At 47.3% G+C, this 22,559-nt stretch overlaps 1 protein-coding gene across 3 annotated transcripts in view; it reads left to right on the top strand.

Moving 5' to 3' along the window:
- The window catches only part of OGDH (oxoglutarate dehydrogenase), a 77,661-nt gene that overhangs the window by 25,763 nt on the left and 29,339 nt on the right, over positions 1-22,559 (top strand). For 2 of the 3 annotated variants that reach the window (XM_079931361.1, XM_079931362.1), the window contains exons 3-5: positions 3,064-3,255; positions 5,034-5,136; positions 19,350-19,465. In XM_079931361.1, the coding sequence (XP_079787487.1) occupies positions 3,064-3,255; positions 5,034-5,136; positions 19,350-19,465 (411 nt within the window). Of the gene's footprint in view, positions 1-3,063; positions 3,256-4,812; positions 4,904-5,033; positions 5,137-19,349; positions 19,466-22,559 lie in introns of all 3 variants that reach the window. The other variant, XM_079931363.1, reaches the window with a different exon arrangement.

Raw genomic sequence — 22,559 nt, 5'->3', positions numbered from 1 at the left:
TTTTTTGCTATGCCTTTTGGCTCTGGGTCTGTCAGCAGCTGGTGCCCATCAGGGTGAGGGGTCGGCGTGCAGCCAGGGGACCCTCTCCATCCAAGGTCTTGTCGTTGGGCGACTGCCGCTGCATTTCTACACATGTGTTCATGCGTTCTGTGGGGAAGAAGACAGTGTTTAAGGCTTGAAGAAAGTTGGGATCCTGTGTGCTGCTCTCCAGAGGCTACTTGGTTTCAGGGTCATGCCCTGTCCTTCAGCCCCCCTGCAGCCCCAGGGTAAATGTCCAGAGCAGGACTTGGCGTGGACACGCGTAAGGGTGGGGGCGCCAGTGCCAGAGCCCGCTGGGGGCAAAGCAGAAACTAGATGAGGTTTTACAAGTCAGGAACGGTGTGCCGTTGGTTCTTGCCGTGCAGGGCTGGGCTGACTCCTGCCGCATCCCCTACCCTATCAACGGGGCTCCTTTCAGTCCAGGCCCTCGGTTACTGGAGGTATGGGTGGGGGTCAGGGAGAGCCCTGGGCCAGAGCTGTTCCCAGAATGCGTGGAGCTTGCATGGCCTGCTGTACGAGCTCACAGAGTCAGAAATGTTTGGGGGTGTCCAGCGTGTCTGCTCCTTAGGCCTGTGTAAGGAACCAGGTGGGTGCCGAGCTTGGGGCAGCCTTGCCTTGCCCAAGGCTGCTGATCCTGAGGCATCCTCTCCTTTCTCTCCCAAGAGTAAGTCGGTTGCTTTCTCTGGTGGGCATACTGCTTTTACCCCTGTTAGAGGACTCAGAGGGAGAGAATGGTCTTGGGGTTCCAAGCCCTGGGTGTAGAATGCCCCTGGTTGTCAGGTCACATGATGCGAGGTGCTCTGCAGTCGGTGTTATGGCCTTTGCCAAAAGAGAACCCCAGAGCTCCCTTCTACCATCAGCTGACATGCTGAAAATTAACCAGAAAGGTAAAAACAGTAAAACCTTGAATAGTGAGATATGTTAAAACATTTAAAAATTGTTATTGAGGTAGAATTTGCATGTAAAAATTGTACAGTTCTGGTTTTTAGTATATTCACCGTGTTGTACTATCATCCCTAATAGTTTGATTTTTTTTAATTAATCTTTTTGAATACAAAAGGACTGTGTTCTTATTGTAGAATGATATAAACATTCTGGAAAGCTCCCCTCAGAAACACTTGTAGTGAGAGGCCGGGCTGCCTTGTGTGATGCTCCAGGCCTGTGCGCATCCCAGGGGTTTGTGACTGGCAGCAGCATGCAGCCATCTCTCGGACCGTCCAAGTCAGTAGGTCTACATGTCATAAAGAGCCTGCCTGAAAAAGCCAGAAGACCTTCAGGCTTCAGGACCAGTCTCAGGGTTTCTGCCCAGACATAGATAGACCCATTCGATACCTGCCCAAGCTCCCAGACGAGCCCATCTGGACAACATCTTGGTAGCACTTAACTGGGAGGGCGAACAAAAGTCTAGTGAAGTTTCTCCTCTCCAGATTTTTCAAGAAGTCTAACCAGAGTTTATTGACAGAAGAATCTTAGAAACTGGAAAATGCATGGCAGAGAAGAAAGACAATGTTTTCATGTTTCTAAACTCTCTGAGTTTTAATATATATTTTTTGGCAATGGAATTTTATTAAGTCTTAGTTTCTCTGACCTCTAAAATTTTATTTTAAGCTTCACGTCTTTGTATGAGATAAACTATTATAGTTCACAATGTCTATGCAGATTATAAATTGAATCAGGGAATTCCCTGGCACTCCAGTGGTTAGGACTCCGAACTTCCACTGCAGGGGGCACAGTTGCGATCCCTGGTCGGGAAACTAAGATCCCACAAGCCGCACAACATGGCCAAAAAAAAAAGAAAAGAAAAAATTGAATCAAATACAAAATAGCCAAAAATAATGGGAAGAGGAGTTAGTTCACATTAGCACAAAGGAAGTTGAAACCAGTAGTAATACTAGTTACTACCAGTAATGCCAACTGCCTACCAGATTGTGTGCTAAATGCCTTTAGTCTTTACAAAAAAAACCTATGAAGAATATATAGATTTTTTTTGTCCTCATCTTACGGATGAAAGAACTGAGCACAGAAATTTAGGTTATTTGCCAAGATCTCAGAGCTCAGATTTAAGGTTCTGCCTCCGACTGCACACCCTGAGCCCTTAGTGACAAGACTATTTCTGTAGGGGTCGGTGAGGACGCTTCAGGCTTCACAGGTCCAAGCTCCGGGCTGCCTCTTACATAAAGGCCTTGATTCTGTTTGGGTTTTTTTTGTTTTTGTTTTTAATATTTATTTGGTTGCGCCGGGTCTTAGTTGCGGCAGGTGGGCTCCTTAGTTGCGGCTCGCCGGCTCCTCAGCCACGGCGCACGGGCTCCTTAGTTGCAGCATGCAAACTCTTAGTTGCAGCATGCGTGTTGGGATCTAGTTCCCCGACCAGGGCTCGAACCTGGGCCCCCTGTGTTGGGGGCGCAGAGTCGTAGCCACTGTGCCACCAGGGAAGTCCCCCTGATTCTGTTTTATGTCCGGTGAGAAAGCACAAGCAAGCAGGCCTGGGCTTCAAAAGCTGTGCCACGCCTCTGGGGTCTGGAAAGAGGATCTAAATGCACTCAGTTCCCCTGAGGAGGCCCAGTTGGGGTTTGAGGACCTGGGGCAGCTGCAGCCCTAGAGGCAGGAGGGCCACGAGCATTGGTCTTCCGGATGACTAGGCAGGGAACAGATGGGGCAGGAAGGCCTCTGTTCACCTGCCTCCTGGGCTGCCTGCCATGGAAGCAGTTGGCACTCACAAGCCGGGCAGAGCTGCTCGGCCTTGGGCCTTGGGGGTTTTGATGGGAGGGCATCTGCGTCGTAGGGTTGGGGTGAGGAGGCGCATCTGAGGGAATGATGGAAGCAGGGGCCCAGCCTCTGAGAGAGCCACCCTCTGGGGGCAGAAGCAGGCTGTCCAGAGTAGGAAGAAGTTGACCCAACCAGGCTACTGGTAGATGGGCATAATCAAGGCTTACCTGCCGAGAACAGTTCTCTTTTTGGCTAAAAATGAGTCCTAGGCCTTAGGGGAGCAACGGAGTGACATGTGTGTTCCTTCTTTGTCTTCAGTCATGGGACATTTTTTTCCGAAACACCAACGCCGGAGCGCCCCCGGGCACCGCCTACCAGAGCCCGCTCCCCCTGAGCCTGGGCTCCCTGTCAGCTGTGGCCAGAGCGCAGCCCCTGGTGGAGGTTCAGCCCAACGTGGACAAGCTGGTGGAGGATCACCTGGCAGTGCAGTCTCTCATCAGGGCCTACCAGGTAAGGTGGCAGCGGCCAGCCATCCGTGACAGAGTGCCCCGCTGACCCCATGAAGGTTGTTGCTTAACTTTCACCCCCACCAAACACTAGGCGCTTTCTCTCCCTGCTCTGGGCTGGAGGGAGGCAAAAATGACATATGACAAGAGAAAAGGAGCCCAGGCGGTCTCACCCTGTTTGAGCAGATCCTCTGCCACCTTTAGCACCTGCCCTTATTTCTTCCCATAGCTTGGCAAGAATGATTTGTGAGCAGGGAAACGCGGTCAGTGCCCGGGTGTCAGGGGAAGTGCCGATGCCCAGGAGGGAGCAGTGACCAGGAGGGGTGTGCTGCTCCCCTTCTCAGTTGCTAGGGCCCAAATGCAATAAGACAAAATGAACCTGTAGGGTTTGGGGACAGAAGCAGAGCCCATGGAAGCAGGGAGAGGCAGGTGAGGGGCAGCTGAGCCTGCAGAGGGGCCACCTCTCCAGGAGCATTCCAGTCAGTGGTCAGCCCCGTTGGAGGAGGCTCATGCAGAACCAGGGGCTTCCATGGCCTTTCTCAGAGCCCAGAAGCCCCTTCCAGGATATCCGCGTGGTGTGGAGAAGAGCCCAGAATTCAGACCTTACCACCTGGTCTGTGAGTAGTTCTCAGCAGGAAAGGAGGAGAAATCGGGCCCGGGGAGGCCCTTCTGGGAGCTCCCAGGACATGGGCTCCCCTGCTGCCTCTTCTGGCATTGCTGCAATGTAGCAGGGGTGTCACACCACAGAGTTCTGTCTCCGATGTTCTCTTTCCTGGAAATGGCCATGTGGACCGTTCCCCTCCGCCCACGGGGCCAGTTGCCACAGGTGTCAGGACAGGTAGCACAGGGTGGGTCTGTCCTGTTGGAGCCTGGCAAGTCAGGCTCTCTCCCCAGGGCAAATGACGAGACGCACGCCGTTCACAGTGGGCGTTTCTGTAGAAGGAGGCCCAGTTGGTGTGTGCTGACCACTGCCTGACTTATTCAGCCTCAGTCATTTCTGTTGGTCTTTAAGTGACTTCTCAGCAACTGCTCCCCTTCCCAAACTGTTAGCAAGAAACAGTGGATAAAGTATCCAAGACTTAAAGAAACAAAATTGGAAGGGATTTTACGTCTTTTTGCTTTTAAATGGTTCAGATCAGGCACTGAGGTCCCTGTTGTAGCTGTCTGCTGTTGTGCCCCCTGTGCCCTGACCCACGCAGCAGGGCCACACCCACCCCTTCCTTAGGGACTTCGTGTTCTAAGCTGAGTGGTCTTCGCACTGGCGCTAAAGCCCCCAGCATATCCCATTTCTGTTTATCCAGGAAAACTGTGAAGGATCCCGAGAAGTGGGTCCTTTTAGACTGCCAGGTTTATCAAAACCTGAGGAGCTTATCCCCTTTTTATAAAAGTGCATTTATGCACAATAGTACTTTAAAACAAACTATTGTAAGTCTTTTTACTAACTGACTTTGTTGTTTGGGTTCATTGGCACTCTCAGGGAAAGGTTTGACCAAGTGCAACTTTTACCCCTCGCCACAGCCCACAGGACCTGCTTAATGACTGCTTGTATTATTGCTTCCAGGTCAGGGGTCACCACATTGCAAAACTTGATCCTCTCGGAATTAGTTGTGTAAATTTTGATGATGCTCCAGTAACTGTTTCTTCAAACGTGGGTGAGAATTAATCTGTAAACACTAATTTTAATGTAATTTTACTTTTTTTTTTTTTTTTACCCCTTCCCTCTTTTTTTTCTCCTGTCCTTTTGTGTGTGTCCTTCCCTCTCCATCGCTGGCCCATTCGTAGATACGAGGGCACCATGTAGCACAGCTGGACCCCCTGGGAATTTTGGATGCTGATCTGGACTCCTCCGTGCCCGCTGATATTATCTCATCCACAGACAAACTTGGTGAGGGTCTGAGAGCGGCCAGCGCTGCGCTGCGTGGCTCCTCTCTCTGTGTCCCAGCCTGTGGCAGCCAGGACGTCCACAGGCAGAAGGGAAAGACTCTTAAGTTTCCTTCGTTCTGATCACTTGACATTTATCAGTCATGTAGCCTTAGTGTGTTTTGGGCAAGTTATTTTTATCTCAGCTTTTCAGCCAGATCGTATGAGCTCAATTATCTAAGTCTCAAAATTGGAAAGTAAAATTTGGGGGCAGAAAAGGTTTGTGGCACAGAGAAAAAGATGACCCACCCAGGCAGGCGGGTCAGAAGATATTCCAGAGACCAGCTCGTCTGGCTTCGGTTTCCAGATCTCAGGGCAGTGCTGCCCCAGACGGGGCACTGCTCAGGACCGTTGTCACACACTGTCTGCTCTGAAGCACGGTGTGGCCTGCCTTTGACAGGGCGAATTCCAGAGCAGGTGGTGCAGTTTGGGTGTCTCGATTCTCAAATGCCGGTGATCATACTGAGGAAACTTTGGAAGGCGTCCCCGCGGGCGCTTGTAGTCCCGCTCACCGTACCCTCTCTGTCTTGAGCAGAGGGGCGTGGCTGGGCTCACACCTGCGGTTGCTTTCTCAAGTTAACCTGCTCTAAGTCACCGTGCTGCTAACCTGTGCTGCAGAAATGACGACGTGACTAATTTTTAAATGGCCAGGTTGTTTTCGAGAAACACTGTGCATGCTAATAAAACTGATGATTACCTACCTGCCTAACGCTGCTCTTTGGGAGGGGACGAAATTTGCCTCCTGAATAACAGTCACTAATGCTTTGTGGTGCCCGAATGCCCTTAGAGGCGTGTCCGAGTTGTGACGTGGGAGGTCAGGCACTAGTCAGGTAAGGCTGGATTTCAAACAGTGTTGGCCCTGGGATTGCTGTTAGAGGTTCGTCTCTGCTCCGTCTTCATTTCAGAAACACTCCTAGGTAATGCAGGGTTTCCTCTACTTTGTACCTGCACTTTTGGAAGAAAGATTAGAGAAGCCCTCCTGAATATGATTAAATAGGGCCAGTTCAGATTGTCGGCAGGACGTGAGCTTAATCCTGCTACTTTATTGAGTGGTGACAACTGTGCACCCCAGAAGTGAGCTTCTCTTTGCAGTGTCCCTGAGGACACTTGGAGCTCCTTTCCTCTTCCTCGCCACTTAGTCCCCGCAGCACCCAGGCCTGACCCAACCTGTGCTCACCAGTGCTGAAGCCCCCTCAGCACCGTGAGTCCCCTCCAGGTCCAGGGCAGAGCACCCCCTCTACGTGAGAGACCTGCGAGCCCCAGGGCACCAGCTGCCTGATGAGAGCTCAAGGCCCTGTGCCCTGGAGCTGTCTCTCCAGAAAAGGAGGACTGCAGAGCCAGCCCGGCCCAGGCCACAGAGCCTGGTGTTCCCATGCACGGTCAAGCATTTCAACAAGAAAGGCACAGGGGAGGTGGGATCTCCTTCTCCCATCCGAAACTGCATCTCCCCTGTTCCTTGTGCCATCCCTGGTTGCTAGTTTCTTGGTATCAAAACGGACCTTTTTCGGTGGTTCCCAGCTCTTTAGTACTGCCTGGGGAGCCTGGAGCTCTTCTCTGTCCCACGCAAGACTGGTCAGGGTGGGATGGCTCCCGCCGCAGCCCACAGGCACAGGTGGGGCTTTCTTGGAAGCGCCCCCCAGGCCATCCCAGCCCAGGAGTCTGTGAAGGGTGGGAGCCCCCAGGCCTAGTTGATGCTGCCTGGCTCCTCAGTTCACAGCTCTCATCAGGGGCAGGGGCAGAGGCAGGACCTCTGTCCTTCTTCCTAGTTCTTTCTTGGCCATCTCGGCCTTGCCTTACGTTCTACTCTGGAATAGTGCCCCGAGTGTGCCCCTGTGAGGTTCTGTGTCAGCATGGCGAGGGTTATAAGCCAGAGACACACAGAGGTGGCCCAGAACTTCCTGAGCTCATTTGAGGAAGACTGGGCATCCTCCAGCTGGGAGCCCTTCAGAAACAGCAGGAGAAAGTTGGGCCGCAGCCCCCTCCTGTGCAGGAGAAAAGGTCACTGCATCCCGAGAATTCAAAATAGTGTGACCTAAAAGTCATGATCAATGGGGTTAGTGTAGGAAAGTTAGTCTTAAATTATCTCATCCTTGATGTATGTAGGTCTTTATGAAAACAACTGGTCCAATGTGACTGCTCTATTCAGGGACACTGGACAGTCCCTAGAGCACTTTCCTGCCCACCATCTTATCCGAACCTCAGGGCCTGGGTTCGAGCCAGCTCCCTATGTGGAAGCCCGGCTCTGCCAGGACTAGCTGTGTGCCTCTGTCTCTGTCTCCTCGTCTGTTAGGTTGTTTCAGAATTAAATAAACTCCTGAGAATAGTGCCTGGAGCTTACTAAGCTCCATGAAGGTGTGAGCCACTGTGATTGTTAATAATCTTTTGAGATAAGTAGCTGCTGGTTTCTCTGGTAAAGATATATATTTAGAAACCAAGAAATGGAGCAAATAACCCAGAGTGGGTCCCACAGGAGTTGGTAGTAGTAAGGACTGGGCTGCACCCTGAGTGACGAGGAGACAGGGTAGCTCCGGGGCAGGGACCTGCCAAAGCAGGGGGTCGGCGTGGCCCACGTGTTGGTCTGGGGTAAGTGAGTGACTGCAGTGGTGTCCTGTGTTGCACAGAAGCCTTCCCCAAGCCTGCGTCCCACTCGTAACACCCCTGAGCTGCCCTTCCTTTCTCCCAGTGGATGCGGCACGATTTCTCCATCCTCTTGTGGGGAAACCGAGGCCCAGGCGGTGATCACCCCTCAGGTATTTGAGCATTGTGCTGTTGCTGGAGCAGCATGAGGGCCAGAGGAACAGCTGCGAGCCTTGGGTGAAGTCAGGAAGCCGTTCCCAAGGGCAGCGCTAGCCAGTGCAGGTCTGCAGGGCGAGCGGGGCTGATGTCCCCTCAAAATTTTTTTAATAAGGTGGAAAATATGAAAAGTTTCCACTGAGTTCTTGCCCTTTTCTGACCAATTCTGAGAAGGTTGGGAAACGCTGGCCTAGGTTCCCTATGCTAACATCCTAGAAATACTCATGGCCCCTGCAGTCACTGGTAGAGAGTGTTAACAGGTAGACAGCCGACTTGGCCGACATGCTCCAGCTGCTGGATGGTCCTAGCATGTCAGGGTCACCGTGAGACACGTGCACACAGAACATACTGTGAATGCAACAGAAATATCATTGAGATGGTGGGGTTATCGATTATTTTGATTAAAATTTAACAATTAATGTTAGAACAGTTTCTCAGGTGTGGGTTATGGTCTAGAATTGTGCGGTGACTGCTTAGGAAAGGGGGGCCTTTTCCCAGAATGTGTTATGTTAGGAGCCAGGTTCCAGGTGTCCCCCAGAAGAGCATCTTGATTTATGTCGCATCGGGTGGAGGAGAGTTGAGCTCCAGCCTGAGATGCCTGGGCACACATTCCACATTCCTCCCTAGGGAGAGGTGGGAAGTCTCCAGATGGGATCAGGTTTTCTAGCGAGGCCTCTCCTGGTTGGCCCTAAAGAAGGGTCAGCATGCAGCTTTTGACAGCGAGTCCCTTGGGGTCGGGGTTGTTGCCACCTTAAGTAGAAACAAATCAACTCCAGACAGCCTGTGCGCTCTTCCCCCTCCAGGGTGCAGTCCTGCGCTGGCATGCAGTCCTTGCTTCGCTGGGGTGAGGACGGGGCGTGGGGCAGTCTTGTTTCTGGCCTCAGCAGAGCTGCCCTTGGCTGGGTGGGGACATGGTGAAAGTTCTCATTAGCTCTTGCCCTCCATTTCCTCTCCTCTTCCAAGGGCAGCATTTGAGTTAGATTCCAGCTTAAAAGTGCCATCGTCTGTGGTTTCTGTATAAATTCTATAGTATAACTATTCACAGTGACAAAATGATTGGAATTTACTTAAATGTGAGACTTAAACATGATTAAAGGAGAACTCAAAACAAATTCTGTAAATAGAGAGGAAGGCGTGAAACTTCTATTTACCATTAGTGTTTGCAAATTGTCAGTCTTAGGAAATGAGCTTGAGTTAAATAGTTAAAAGGGCAATTCAAAAGTCCAAATGATGGCAACATTTTAGCTACTTCATGTCCAGCACAGCAGGACATGAAGTCTCCCCACCCTTCTGACCTTCCAGAGCGTTCTTTCTGGTTGAGTTTTGCCCCCTTGATGGCTGGGAAGAATGAGGTAAAAATAGAGTTGAATTTTAATCTGCTTTCATAATTTCAGAACAATAGAGGGCAGTTTACTTAGCATTTATTGGCAGCTGTGTGCAGTGAGTGTGTGGTGCCACCAGACCACTGAGTGAAGAGTTGGGATCAGGTTCCCCAAGTGACTCAGGAGGGCAGGCCAAGCTAAGGTCATTGTGGGTACCTCCCCCTGCAGGGGTGTCCTCCGTCCTGGATGCCCAGGAACTGGCAGACCAAGGCACATCCCTGCTTCTTGCCGGCTATGCTTCACTTAGGAACAACACGGCCAAATCTCAGCCGTTCTCTGTCTCCCCAGCAGAGCATCTTGTGCTCATCAAGAAGTAATTTTTAAAAATGTTTTGAAGTGCTCAGGTGCTGGGAATCCCTTGCGCTTTCTGTAAATGACAACCAGAATATCTGTTCTCTTTCCATTCTCCTTCGGTTTGTGTCTTTTCTTTGTATTTTATTTTAAAAATATCCAAAAAGTGCAGATAAGAATAAAAGCATCCACGTATCCAGTACCCGCGGTGAACAAATGTAAACATTTTACCATATTGCCTTTAGATTTTTTTTTTACTTTTATTTCATTATTTTTTGGCTGCGTTGGGTCTTTGTTGCTGCGTGCGGGCTACTCTTCATCGCGGTGCGCGGGCTTCTCATTGCAGTGGCTTCTCGTTGCAGAGCACAGGCTCTAGGCGCGCGGGCTTCAGTAGTTGTGGCACATGGGCTCATTAGTTGTGGCTCACGGGCTCTAGAACGCAGGCTCAGTATCGTGGCGCACGGGCTTAGTTGCTCCGCGGCATGTGGGATCTTCCCGGGCCAGGGCTCGAACCCGTGTCCCGTGCATTGGCAGGCAGATTCTTAACCACCGCGCCACCAGGGAAGTCCCTAGATTTTTTTTAACAGATGCACGTTTGCAGTTCCCTTTGAGGCCGGCGGCGGGTGGGGAGGTGGCAGGGGAGGTGGGGAGATAGTCCCACAGGCAACTCTTATGGCTCCTTGGCATGGTCGTATGTCTTGATTATGAGGATTGAAGGAAAAAAATGAAGAGTCTTCATCCTTGCCTTAAGCAAAGCATCCATGCTTTTGTGTAGGACCTGGACGTTCCATTGTCTTGAGAGCCACTGGCTCTGAGGTCTTTGGTAGGTGCTGCCGTCCTCGAGGGCGAGGAGGAGAGCTTTACCCACTCAGAGCAGGCATCTCCGTCCTCTCTGAGTCAGAGCTCTTGCCATCAGCGTCCAAGGATGCATTGGCTGGCCTTCCTCTCTACTCCCAGGGCAGGGAGCAGCCACAGTGCCAGTGACCATGCTCTGACCCCTCAGTCATCAGGCCCACCCTCCCAGGGAACCAGCGTCAGGAGGCATTTTGTGTGTCCAGATCAACATCTTGATTTTCACTAGCGCCAGGCAAGCTTCCAGGTGTGGGGCAGGAGTGTGTACAGCTGTGCACGTGTGTGGCTCTCAGCCTGTGTCCTCGGCAGCTGAGTTCCTCCATCCTGGTTCTACCTTCTCGAGAGGGGAGACCAAGGACCTACCTTCTACTCTTTAGAATCCAGCAGGAGCTTGAGGTTTTGGGTCTAGTCTGCTGCCTAGTGCTCCAGTTCTGAGGAATGGGACACAAAAATTAGGCTTTTTCATTTTCTTTTCCCCAGTTTTTTCATCCCAAAGCAGTCTGGACTGGGTGGATTTGACTTCCCAGGAGAGCTCTGTGTCGGCCACTTGTTCAGGATGGGGAAATGAGGAGGCCTCAGCTGCCACCACACGGTGGCTTCTTGGTCTCAGGGAGCGGCCTTTCCCTCCTTCAGATTCACCTTATTCCAGCTGTTCATGAACCGTTTCCATGTTTATCAGACCACATATCCCCCCTCCCTTGTTCTCCTTCAGTGTCTATGTCTGTGTGACAGTGTTTGTGCTACCTGTTCCTGCGGTAATGGTGTAGGGTTTTGGGTGTTTGGGGTTTTTTTAAACTAACTCGCCTGTCTTTTTCCCTCTGCACTCACCCATGCTATCCCACTCTGCCTCTCAGATCTTGCAGTTTTCAAGGAACGACTTCGAATGCTAACAGTAGGAGGTATGAAAATAACGAGCCTTTCACTTTTCTGGAGCTGAGGACTTCATTTGAGCAGGATGTGCAGCTTTCCCCAGCATGCAATTTGGGGAAAGTTGACACAACTCTGTCGAGTGTTTTGAAGTTTGTTAATTGTCTTGAGATATGTTTTTCCTGTCATATAGCTGTTATCCAACAGGTAGAGCTACTTACCATGTCATATTAGCTTCTGTCCATTTGTGTTCTGAAGAGCATTTTCACCTCCACGTGTCCACCATCGCTTCGCTGGGCTTCCGTCTTTAGCGTAGGCTGTCTCTAGCTCCTGCTGTAGCCAGCGGGGACCTGAGGCCACACTACATTCTGCATGTTGGCACGTCGTTTCCTCCACATCCTGCACTGTGCCTCTGACTGGACTCTGGATTCTTTCAGATTCTGCTTCCTGGGCATTTTTTCCCTTTTGATCTTCCCATGTTTGAAGGACAACTAAAGTACTGATAAAACGTTACTTAATGAAGTAAGGAGTCCTTAATGACCCTTGGTTCTGGGCAGAGCACCTTTGAAGAATCCAGAGTGGGGTGCCGGGGGTCATCTGCCTGCTGTCACTCACCACAGTGGCCAGTCTTCCTTCCATGCCAGGTGTCACTCAGAAGTTCTCTTTTCCTCCATCTTATCATGTCTGTGAGACTCTAGTTTTGATTAAACTTTTCATTTTGAAATAATTGTATGCAGTTATGAAAAATAACAGAGACATTCTCATATGCCTTTCAGCCAGTTCCCTCAGTGGTACCATCTTGTAAACCATAGTACATCACACCAGGATACCGACACTGACAGCAGTCAAGCCACAGAGGTCTACATCACTCCAGCGGTCATTCCTGCTGCCCCTCTGTAGCCACACTTACTCCCCTTCTACCCCACCCCCATGTTTGACCCCTGGCAACCACTGTTCTGTTCTCCATTTCTATAATTTTGTCATTTCAAGAATGTTTTACAAATCACAATATGTAACATTTTGGAATTGGCATTTTTCAGTCAGCATGCTTTTCTAACACTAATTTTTTCCTTCTTAATTGCTGAGTAGCATTCCTTGCCATAGGTGTCCCAGAATTGTTTTAACCATTTACTCACTGAAGGACCTTTGTGTTGTTTCTTCTGTTCTTCGACTAATAGGGTCTTTTACAGAGCAAAAGTTTTAAACTCTATAGTCCAGTGTATCAATTTTCCCTTTTATGGATCATGTTTTTGGTATCAAGTTTAAGAACTCTTTTCTTAGCTCTAGATCCTGAAGATTTTCTCCTGTATTTTTCTAAAGGTTTTATAGTTTTGCATTTAACATTTAACTCTGTGATCCATTTTGAGTTCATTTCTGTATAGGATATGAAGTTTAGATCAAGGTTTGTTTATTTTTGGCCTGTGGATGTCAATCACTCCAGCACCATTAACTGAAAAGTTTGTCTTTCTTATCATTGAATTGCTTTTATACACTTTTATCAAAAATCAGTTGGACTTATTCAGTGGGTCTGTTTCTGGGTTCTCTATTCTTTTAATAGGTGTGTCTCTCCACCAGTACCACACTGTCTTGATTACTGTAGCTGCTGAACTTTATTTTCCTTTTCCAGAATTGCCTTGGCTGTTCTAGGGCCTGTCTCTTTCCATGTAAATTTTAGAATAAGCTTGTCTACATTTACAAAAACTCTTGCTGACATTTTGGTAGGAATTGTGTTAAACCTATAGATGAATTTAAGGAGAATTGACATCTTTACTATGTTGCCCTTCAATCCATGAACATAGTATGTCTCACTTATTTAGATCTTTGATTTCTTTCATCAGCTTTTTGTAGTTTTCAGCATACAAATTCTGTATATGTTTTGTTAGATTTACATGTCAGTACTTTCTGTTTTTAAAAAAATTTAGTGTCCCTCTATTCATTACTAATATCTTGAAGTACAATTGATTGTTTTTATGTTGTGTCCTGTGACCTTGCTGAGCTCACTTATTCTAGGACTTTTTTTTTTTTAGTAGATTCTTTAGAATTTTGGGGGTAGACAATCATCTCACTTGAAAATAGGAACAATTATTTCTTCGTTTCCAATCTGTTTGCCTTTTATTTCCTTTTCTTGCCCAATTGCCCTGGTTGGACCTTCCAGTACCATGTTGACTAAGAGGCATAAGAATGAACATCCTTGCTTTGTTCCTGATCAATGGTGGATTACATCGATTGATTTTCAAGTATTGAACCCAACTTACATGTACTGCTGGAATAAACCTCAATTGGTCATGGTATATAATTATTTGTGCATATTGCTACATCTATATATGTACGTATTTGTATCTGTATTCGTAGGGAATATTGGTCTGTAATTTTTTTTTTCTGACTGTCTTTGTCTGCTCTTGGTATCAGGGTAATTCTAGCTTTGTAAAATAAGCTGAGAAGTTTTCTTCCTACTCTAATTCCTGAAAGAGACTGTGTAGAGTTGGTGTTAATTCTTTAAACATCCAGTAGAATTCCCCAGCAAAACCATATGGGTTTGGATTTCTTTTTCAGAAGCTTTTTATTTATGAATTCGATTTCTTTAAAAGTTAGAGCTATTCAGATTATCTCTTTCTTAGTGGGTGGGTAACAGCAGTTTGTGTTGTTCTAGGAATGGTTTGTTTACATCTGAGTTGTCAAGTGTATGTTGTTCATAGTATTCCCTTAGTATCTTTTTGATATCTGCAGGGTCTGTATTGATATCCCCTTTTATTCCTGATACTGGTAATTTGTGTCTTCTCTTTTTCTGTTAGTCCTTTTAGAAGTTTGTCAACGTTACTGATCTTTCCAAAGAACCAGCTGTTGCATTGATTTTTCTGTTTTGCTGTTTTCAATTTCATTGATTTCTGTTCTTATCTTTATTTCCTTACTTCTGCTTTCTTTGTATTGTTTTTTTTTCCTTCTTTTTCTAGGTTCTTGTGATAAGATCTTATAGATTACTGATTAGAGCCTTTTCCTCTTCTCTAATATTTGCATTTACTGCTATAAATTTCCCTGTCAGAACTGCTTTAGCTGTCCTACAAACTTTGACATACTGTATTTTCATTTCCATTCAGTTCAGTGTATTTTCTGATACCCCTTAATATTTCTTCTTTGACTCATGGATTATTTAGAGGGTGTTGTTTAGTTTCCAAGAATTTGGAGATTTTCCTTTTATATTTCTCTTATTGATTTCTAGTTTGATTCCATTGTTGTTGGAGAATGTACTCCATATAATTCCAGTTCTGCTAAATTTTTTTGTTTTTGGCTTCATCTAGCCTTAGTCGCAGCATGCGGGATCTTTTGTTACAGCGCGTGGGCTTCTCCAGTTGCATCGCACTGGCTTCTCTCTAGTTGCGACGCACAGGCTTAGTTGCCCCATGGCATGTGGGATCCTAGTTCCGCGACCAGGGATCGAACCCACATCCCCTGAATTGGAAGGCAGATGCTTAACCACTGGACCACCAGGGAAGTCCCTCAGTTCTGCTAAATTTGTTGAGGTGTTTTTATGGCCCACTATATTGTCTGAATTGACATTTGTTCCATGGACATTTGGAAAGAATGCATACTCTGCTGTTGTTTGGTGAAGTGTTCTATAAATGTCCATTAGATCCTGTCAGTTATAGAGTCTTTCTATATCTTTGGCAACTTTCTATCTCCTTTTTTGTCGATTATTGAGTGAAGGGCTTTGAAGCCTCCAGACGAACTGTGGGTTTGTCTATTTTTCTTTTCAGTCCTCAGTTTTGGTGTTTTTTCTTTCGCATATTTTGCATCTCTGTTGTTTGGTGCACGCACATTTAGAATTGCTATGTCTTCTGGGTGGATTGATCTTTTTATCATACAATGTCCCTCTCTGTCTCTAGTAATTTTCTTTGCTCTAATATATACTTTATCTGATGATAATATAGCTACTCCTGCTTTTGTTGGACATGTTTTACATGACATATCTTCTTCCATCCTTTTACTTTCAGTCTGCCTAAATCACTGTATTTGAAGTCAAGCATATAGTTGAGTCCTGTTTTTTTAATCCACTCCGTCAATCTCTGTCATTTGAGTAGTATATTTAGACCATTTGTATTTAATGTAACTATTGATATGTTAGGGCTTAAATCTACCATTTTATCCTTCATTTTGTTTGGCCCTATTCATTTCTCTGCTTTCTTTTTCCTGACTTCCTCTAGGTTTTTAAACCTATACTTTAAAATTCCATTTTTATTTATATATAGTCTTTTTGATCATCTCTCTTTGTGTTTTTAGTGGTTTTTAGCCTTTTTAGTGGCTGTTTAGGTGTTATATCACTACATAACTTATCACAATCTAATGGTGTCATCATTTTACCAGTTCAAGTGAAGTGTACTTACCTCCCTTTACATCCCTTCCTTCTCTCCATGTAAAATATATAGTTTTCTTAAACATTTCCTCTACATATGTTTAGAACTGCATCAGATAATATTACAAATTTTGCTTCAATCATCAAACATAATTTAGAAGACCCACGAGGAGAAGGAAAGTCTTTTATTTACCTGTATTATTTAGTTCCATGTTCTTTCTTCCTTCCTCCTGTCTGATTCCTTCTGGTATCATTTCCTTTCTGTTTACAACTTCTTTTAGCCATTCATTTAGGATGACAGATTCTCTTAGTTCTCTTCATCTGAAAATGTTTTGATTTCTCCTTCATTCCTATAGGATATTATCACTGTATATAGGATTCTGGGGAAACAGTTCTTTTCTTTCAGCTCTTGGTAAGTGTGGTGCTACTTCCTTCTGGTCTCCATGGCTTCTGTTCAGAAATCCTCTATTATTTTGTCCTCTGTTGTTTTGTCCTCTGTTGAGAAATCCACTGTTATTTGAGTTGTTTTGCCCTCTAGGCAGAGTGTCACTATATTCTGGCTGCTTTCAAGATTTTTTGTCTTTAAATTCAGAAGTTTAATTGTAACATATTTTGACATGGATTTCCTTGGCTTTATTTTATGAGTTCACTGAGTTTCTTGAGTCTGTGGAGTAAGTCTTTTGCCATATTTGGGAAGTCTTCAGCCTCCCGCTTTCTCTTCTCCTTCTGGGATTCATCAACACAACTGTGAAATCTTTTGTTACAGCATCACACGTCCCTAGGACTTTCTTCCGTTTTTTTCCCCCCCAATCTGTTTTCTCTGTATTCTTCAGGTTGGTTGATTTCTGTTGTTCTCCCTTTAAGTTCACTGATCCTCTGTCCTCTGATAATGCCATTGAGCCCGTTTACTAAGTTTTAATTTGGGTTATTATATTTTGCAGTTTCAAAATTTCCCATTTGGTGCTTCTTTGTATCTTAATTTTTTGCAGAGACTTTCTGTGTCTTTGCTGAGACTTAATTTTTTTTTTCATGTCTCTCTCACGTTTTAATTGCTCACTGAAATCATTTGATAATGGCTTCTTGAGAATCTTAGATAATTCTAACATCTTAGTGTCTATTGATTATCTTTTCTCGTTCAATCTGACATATTCCTGGTTCTTGTTATAAGTGATTTTTCTTTTTTTTTTTAATATTGAAACCAGGACATTTTGGGTATTATGAGATGGGATCTTGTTGAAATCTTTGTTATAGCAAGGCTCCTCTGAACACTGCTCTGGTAGGGAGGGGCCCACCTAGTTACTCCCCGGTGGAGATGGACATTCTGGGCCCCAAAGTCTCTGTTGACATTAGGGTAGGGGAGTGGGCTAGTGCATTACCTCCCAGAGGGAATGAAAGTTTGGGCTTCTTCTTGGGCCTTCTTTGAAACCTTTGGGTGGGGTCAGAGGTCAGAGTGCACTGCAGCCTGACAAGGGTGTTGATGGGGCTGCAGTGTGTTCCGTATGTTTGGGTGGAACAGAGCAGTTACAGTCTAAAAGTTTTCTGTCCTGCGAGACTGCCTTTCTCCTGTCCTTTAAAGAGAGCAGCTTTTGTTGGGGCTTTTTCTGTCTACACCTGTAGAAGTTTCCACATTCTTTGCTCCAGGTCTGGGATATGGGAGCCCAAAAGGAAACCTAGGGACCTCCTTGGCTGGTTGGCTTTTTTCTCCACCCTTTGGCGTCATCTTACATTTGTTTTATACATGATATCTGGGGTTTTTAGTTGCACTTGGTGGGGGAATAGGTAGGCATATGTCTATACTACCTTCCCAGACGTCTGTAGATTTAAGTTGTCAAATGACTGAAGAACTCAGAAGCAAGGCCAGCAGTTTTGAAGTTCAGTAGTAGAGCCCAAGAATGATCAGTTCACGGTGATGGAAATGAAGAATCACACATGTGGTGAGGCCAAGGGCTCTTCATGCTGAAAGGTCACGACAAGCCCACGTTCTCCTCTGGGACACACAGGTCGTTGGTTAACTCCACAATCAAAATGTTCAAACTGTTCCCAACAGAGTGTGCACTCTGGATACCCCGGTTCCCTTAGCCCCCACTGCTGAGTGTTCCCATGAGCTAGGAAAAGTGTCCCCCAAATAACTCTGGTTTTCCTCCATAAACACTGAGAGCTGGGCTGTGAAGGGCCAGAGCCATGCTTTATCAGGCCCACGTGATGGCCCATCCTCATTCTTGATAGAATAACGGCAGGAAACGGGTGCATAGCTTAACCAAGCCACTCTACCATCACCACCACCACCCCAAGGTGAAAAAAAGCCAGGTTGCTTTTGTTTTAATAAAACAAAAAAAGGTTGAAAAACATAGAATTTGCTTTTAAAAGTTAAAAAAAAAAAAGTGTCCTAGAGCATTAGATAAATAAAAGCTGTGGTTCCCAAGCCAGCTTGAATAGGATCATCCAGGGATGTTCGTGGCCCATCCATGACCAATTGAGTCAAGTCCTGGCATTGGAGCCTGGAAATGTGCATTTTTACAAATCTCCCCAATTCCCTAGAGATTTGGATACACAGCTGTGTTTGCAAGCAACTGCTTGGGTCCCTTACTGGGCCCTCTGTCTTATTTACACTTAATTAGGCCAGGAAATCGGAGACTGTCTGATCTTGCACAGTCAGGTGTTAGAGACTGTTGGGTGCTCGTTTCACATTTCATCCTGGCGTCTGGGATTGTGAACTGCACCTTGCCTCACTCCAGCCAATATCTTGTGGGTGGGAGCCTAACCTATAGTGTCACTGGGCAGTTTTCCTCCAAGTCTCTTCCCCTTTGATAATTATTGCAACATGAAACAAGCGCATAATGCCCTGGAAAGAGCCCCTCCGCTCCATCACGTGTTTGTCAGTTTGAAATATGCTTTCAGATGAGGAGGCACCTTGCACGTGGTGCTCAGCAAATAGCAGTGATGAGTCAGTGATAGTCGGTTCCTTAGCAATTAGTCAGTAAATACGTGTCGGTATTGGACTGGGGAGAGCGATAATCAGATCTGTGACTTACGAGCGCTGTCTGGAGGATGGGTCTTTATGTGCAGTTGGAGGTCTTCCAGGAGATGGCGCCGTCCTTCATCAGAGGTGGCTGTGGAAGCCTCTGCCCTGCTGCCTGGCAGCTCTCCCGCAGGCCACTGGGCTTCTTGGTGACTGTCCCTCACTTCTCAGTCTCCTAGCTTCCACTCACCACATACAAAAGCCATCACCATTAAGACATATATGACCTAGTCTAGTCCAGTTCCTCATTTTCTACTTGAATTCTCTCCTTAACTGTTTTTCATTTGCTTTCTGATTGACTTACCCAGTGCCTTTTCAAACCTAAATCGCTTTGTGTCTGTGGGGCCTTGAAATACATTTTTCTCTAAATTATGAATAATTGGTGCACTGGACTAATATATGCATCATATGAATTTATTCTCCTTTACCTGTGATGCCAGTAATATACTCAGCTTCTGTTTGTTGCTAAACTTTGTGTTTCTGGCTGTAATATAGTATTTATTTTCATACATAACAGAGGTTTTTATGATTTTGTTCTTCTTTTTTCTCTCCCCCGGGGAGTCCCTCCCCCTTTTCCTAAACTGTGGCCCCCGTATGGCTGTGCCCATCTCTCCTCACCCCCGTAGGGTTCTACGGCCTGGACGAGTCTGACCTGGACAAGGTCTTCCACCTGCCCACCACCACGTTCATCGGCGGACAGGAGTCGGCCCTTCCGCTGCGGGAGATCATCCGGCGCCTGGAGGTAAGAAAACACAAGTCGTTTCCAGAAAACTCCAGTGGACTTGCTAAAAACTTGTGCTGGCAGGAGGCCTCCAGACTAGGTTGTTTTTCTCTTGATCCTATATATTTTTTTAATGTAAGGGAAGGGGAATTGTTTTGTTCTGTTTTTTGCTATTTTGTTGATGAAATTCCATGTTTATTTTTACAATCAACCATAACAAAATGTAGACTTTGCTTCCGACTTTAAAAAATGTGTCCTGGGCTTCCCTGGTGGCGCAGTGGTTGAGAGTCCGCCTGCCGATGCAGGGGACACGGGTTCGTGCCCCGGTCCGGGAGGATCCCACATGCCACGGACCGTGAGCCATGGCCACTGGGCCTGCGAGTCCGGAGCCTGTGCTCCGCAATGGGAGAGGCCACAACAGTGAGAGGCCCACGTACCAGAAAAAAAAAAAAAAAAAGTGTCCTAAAGCATTAGGTAAATAAAGGGTGTCATTCCCAAGCCAACTTGAATAGGAACGCCTGGGGAGATTCCTGGCCCACCTACGACCAACTGAGTCAGCTCTGGTTTTGGAGCCTGGAAATGTGCATTTTTACAAATCTCCCGGAGATAGGGATACGCAGCTGTGTTTACAAGCGACTGCTCGAGCCCCAGGTTGTACTGATCCAGCATTTGAAAGGGGCAGAGAGCCATGCACGGCTCTCATTTCATCCAGTGCCAGAACCCAGGAGTTGGGCTGTTGTGGACCCTTGGACCTGGACTCCAGGGGTCCCAGCCATAGCACCCCCTGTCCCCAGAGGGCCCCACGTCCAGGGCTCTTCCAAGAGAGCCTACCATTCTGACTTGTCCCAGTTCGGAATACCCCTTCTCGTTGTTTACAGATATTTGTGAACACGCACCCGATGATGGTGGGTTAGGTGTGTTTACACGTGACATGTGCGTGCACTGGGCGGCTGTGTGAGCTGACAGAGCTTAAGTATGTTCTTGGTCCTGTGACGTAATAATCAACTTGCAGCTCTTTGAATATTTAGAGCGAGTGCAATTTCTTGGCTTCCTAACGTCTCACTAGAGAGAGAAGCTAAGAATCGGCACCTAAAACTCCCTGCCCTTTTCTCCTGGGGATTGAGCCAAGAACAGGAGAAACAAAATATGATCCAGGGGCCCAGTAACTATGTGTCCAAGTTAATAGCTAAATTCATGCTGATAATAATGGAGACATACTGTTTTTGACCTAATAATTTCCTTTGAGCCTTTAATTGTTCATTAATGGACATACCTGCCCATCAGGCATAAGGAACACGGGCGTGTTCTCCTGCCTCCATGGGTAAAGGAGGGAGCCCCCTCCCCCTCCCCGCCTCTTCCCTCCCCACTTCCTCCCTCCCCCTCCTCTCCCCCTTTCCCTTCCTTCATTCTCTTCCCCTCCCCTCCCCTCTCCCCTTCCCCTCCCCTCTCTCCCCACCCCTTCCTCTCCTCTCTGCTAGGCTTACAACTCAGACTTGGGTCCCAGGGAAGATGCACCCTTTTTTAAGCTGATGGAGGAAGGTTCAAGGTTCATGTTAACAGACGCTGTGGCTGGGCCATGTTTTCTCAAATGTGTTTGTGTAGAAATACACTTTCTTCTGCGGCTCAGTAGATCAGGGCACTGTCACTGTACAGCTCCGGTGGAAGTGGTGACACGCGCTGGCTCTGAAGTCAGGGAAGGCAGGCCAGCACCCCCCATCCCTGGGCTTCTTGTGCATCCAGTTTAAAAGTTCCCAGTTTATCACATGAGGTGTCCTCAGGGAAATATAGTTTTGGAGTTAATGAAAACACCTTAAACACCAAGGTCTTTCCCAGCTCCATTTCCTCTTTTTGTCCCTAGGCAAGATTTTCCTCCTCTTGGCTAGGATGATAGTGAGCGCGCTGTGGTTGGCCATTATTTTGAGTTCAAGCAAATGTCCCTTTGTTTCATTATCATAGAATTAACATGCAGAGGTGCCCACCCCTGCTCTGGTGTCACATCTGGACCCACCACTGGGATCCCAGGTGCATCCTCACCCTGCACTGTGCCAGCCAGTTTCCATGTCTGTTGTGAAAACCAAAGGGGGTCACAGACAGAACCACCAAGCAGAACCCGGCCCTCTAAGTGCTTGGTCAGCATGGCTGCTGCGAAGTTGTTGAAAGGCATCTGTGGGCTCTAAAACTTATTGTCGGGAGTTCCCTGGTGACCTAGTGGTTAGGATTCAGCGGTATCACTACCGTGGCCTGGGTTTGATCCCTGGTCAGGGAACTGAGATCCCACAAGATGTGCAGCGTGGCCAATATATATATATTAATTAATTTTAAAAAATTATTGGCACACCAGGGCATTGCTTTTTAAATTCCTAAAAGCAGTGGTTAAGAATCCTCCTGCCAATGCAGGGGACATGGGTTTGAGCCCTGGTCCGGGAAGATCCCACATGCCGTGGAGCAGCTAAGCCTGTGCACCACAACTACTGAGCCTGCGCTCTAGAGCCCATGAGCCACAACTACTGAGCCCGCGTGCCGCAACTACTGAAGCCTGCGTGCCGCAACTACTGGAGCCCGCGTGCCTAGGGCCCGTGCTCCGCAACAAGAGAAGCCACCACAACGAGAAGCCTGCACACCGCAACGAAGAGTAGCCCCAGCTTGCTACAACTAGAGAAAGCCCACACACAGCAACAAAGACCCAACGCAGCCATAAATAAATAAATTTTAAAAATAAATAAAAGCCTGCTAACTTAAGTGGCCACTGAGCTGTGATATCCACCGGCAGTACAGGGCCTTTCTTTCTCAGGGTGGTGGGCACAGTCTGACCTTGAGGTCAGAGAACCTGTCTTCCCCAGGAGCTTCCCCATCCCTGGGCTGGTGCTTCTGTCCTCCCACCATGAGGGGAGCATGTCTCGGCTTAGTGGTTCTCACTGTCCCCTCCCTGCCTATTGGGCTCTGTACTCTGTGGAGGAAGTATTTCATGGCCAGGTTCGGAGTGAGAGGAGGTTGTGGGCCCAAACTTGGTGCCCCAGATCACAGCTGGCTCTGTTGCATTTGAAAGGGAGGCCACCTGTTCCTGCCAGCCTTCTGGCTGAGTGGGCAGTCAACACGCCTGGGGGGACATCCCCTT

The sequence above is a fragment of the Stenella coeruleoalba genome, assembly GCF_951394435.1.
Source record: "Stenella coeruleoalba genome assembly, chromosome: 9".
Classification (NCBI taxonomy): Eukaryota; Metazoa; Chordata; class Mammalia; order Artiodactyla; family Delphinidae; genus Stenella; species Stenella coeruleoalba.
The sequence above is the reverse complement of the archived record's forward strand: the minus strand, read 5'-3'. Positions and strand labels throughout refer to the sequence as shown.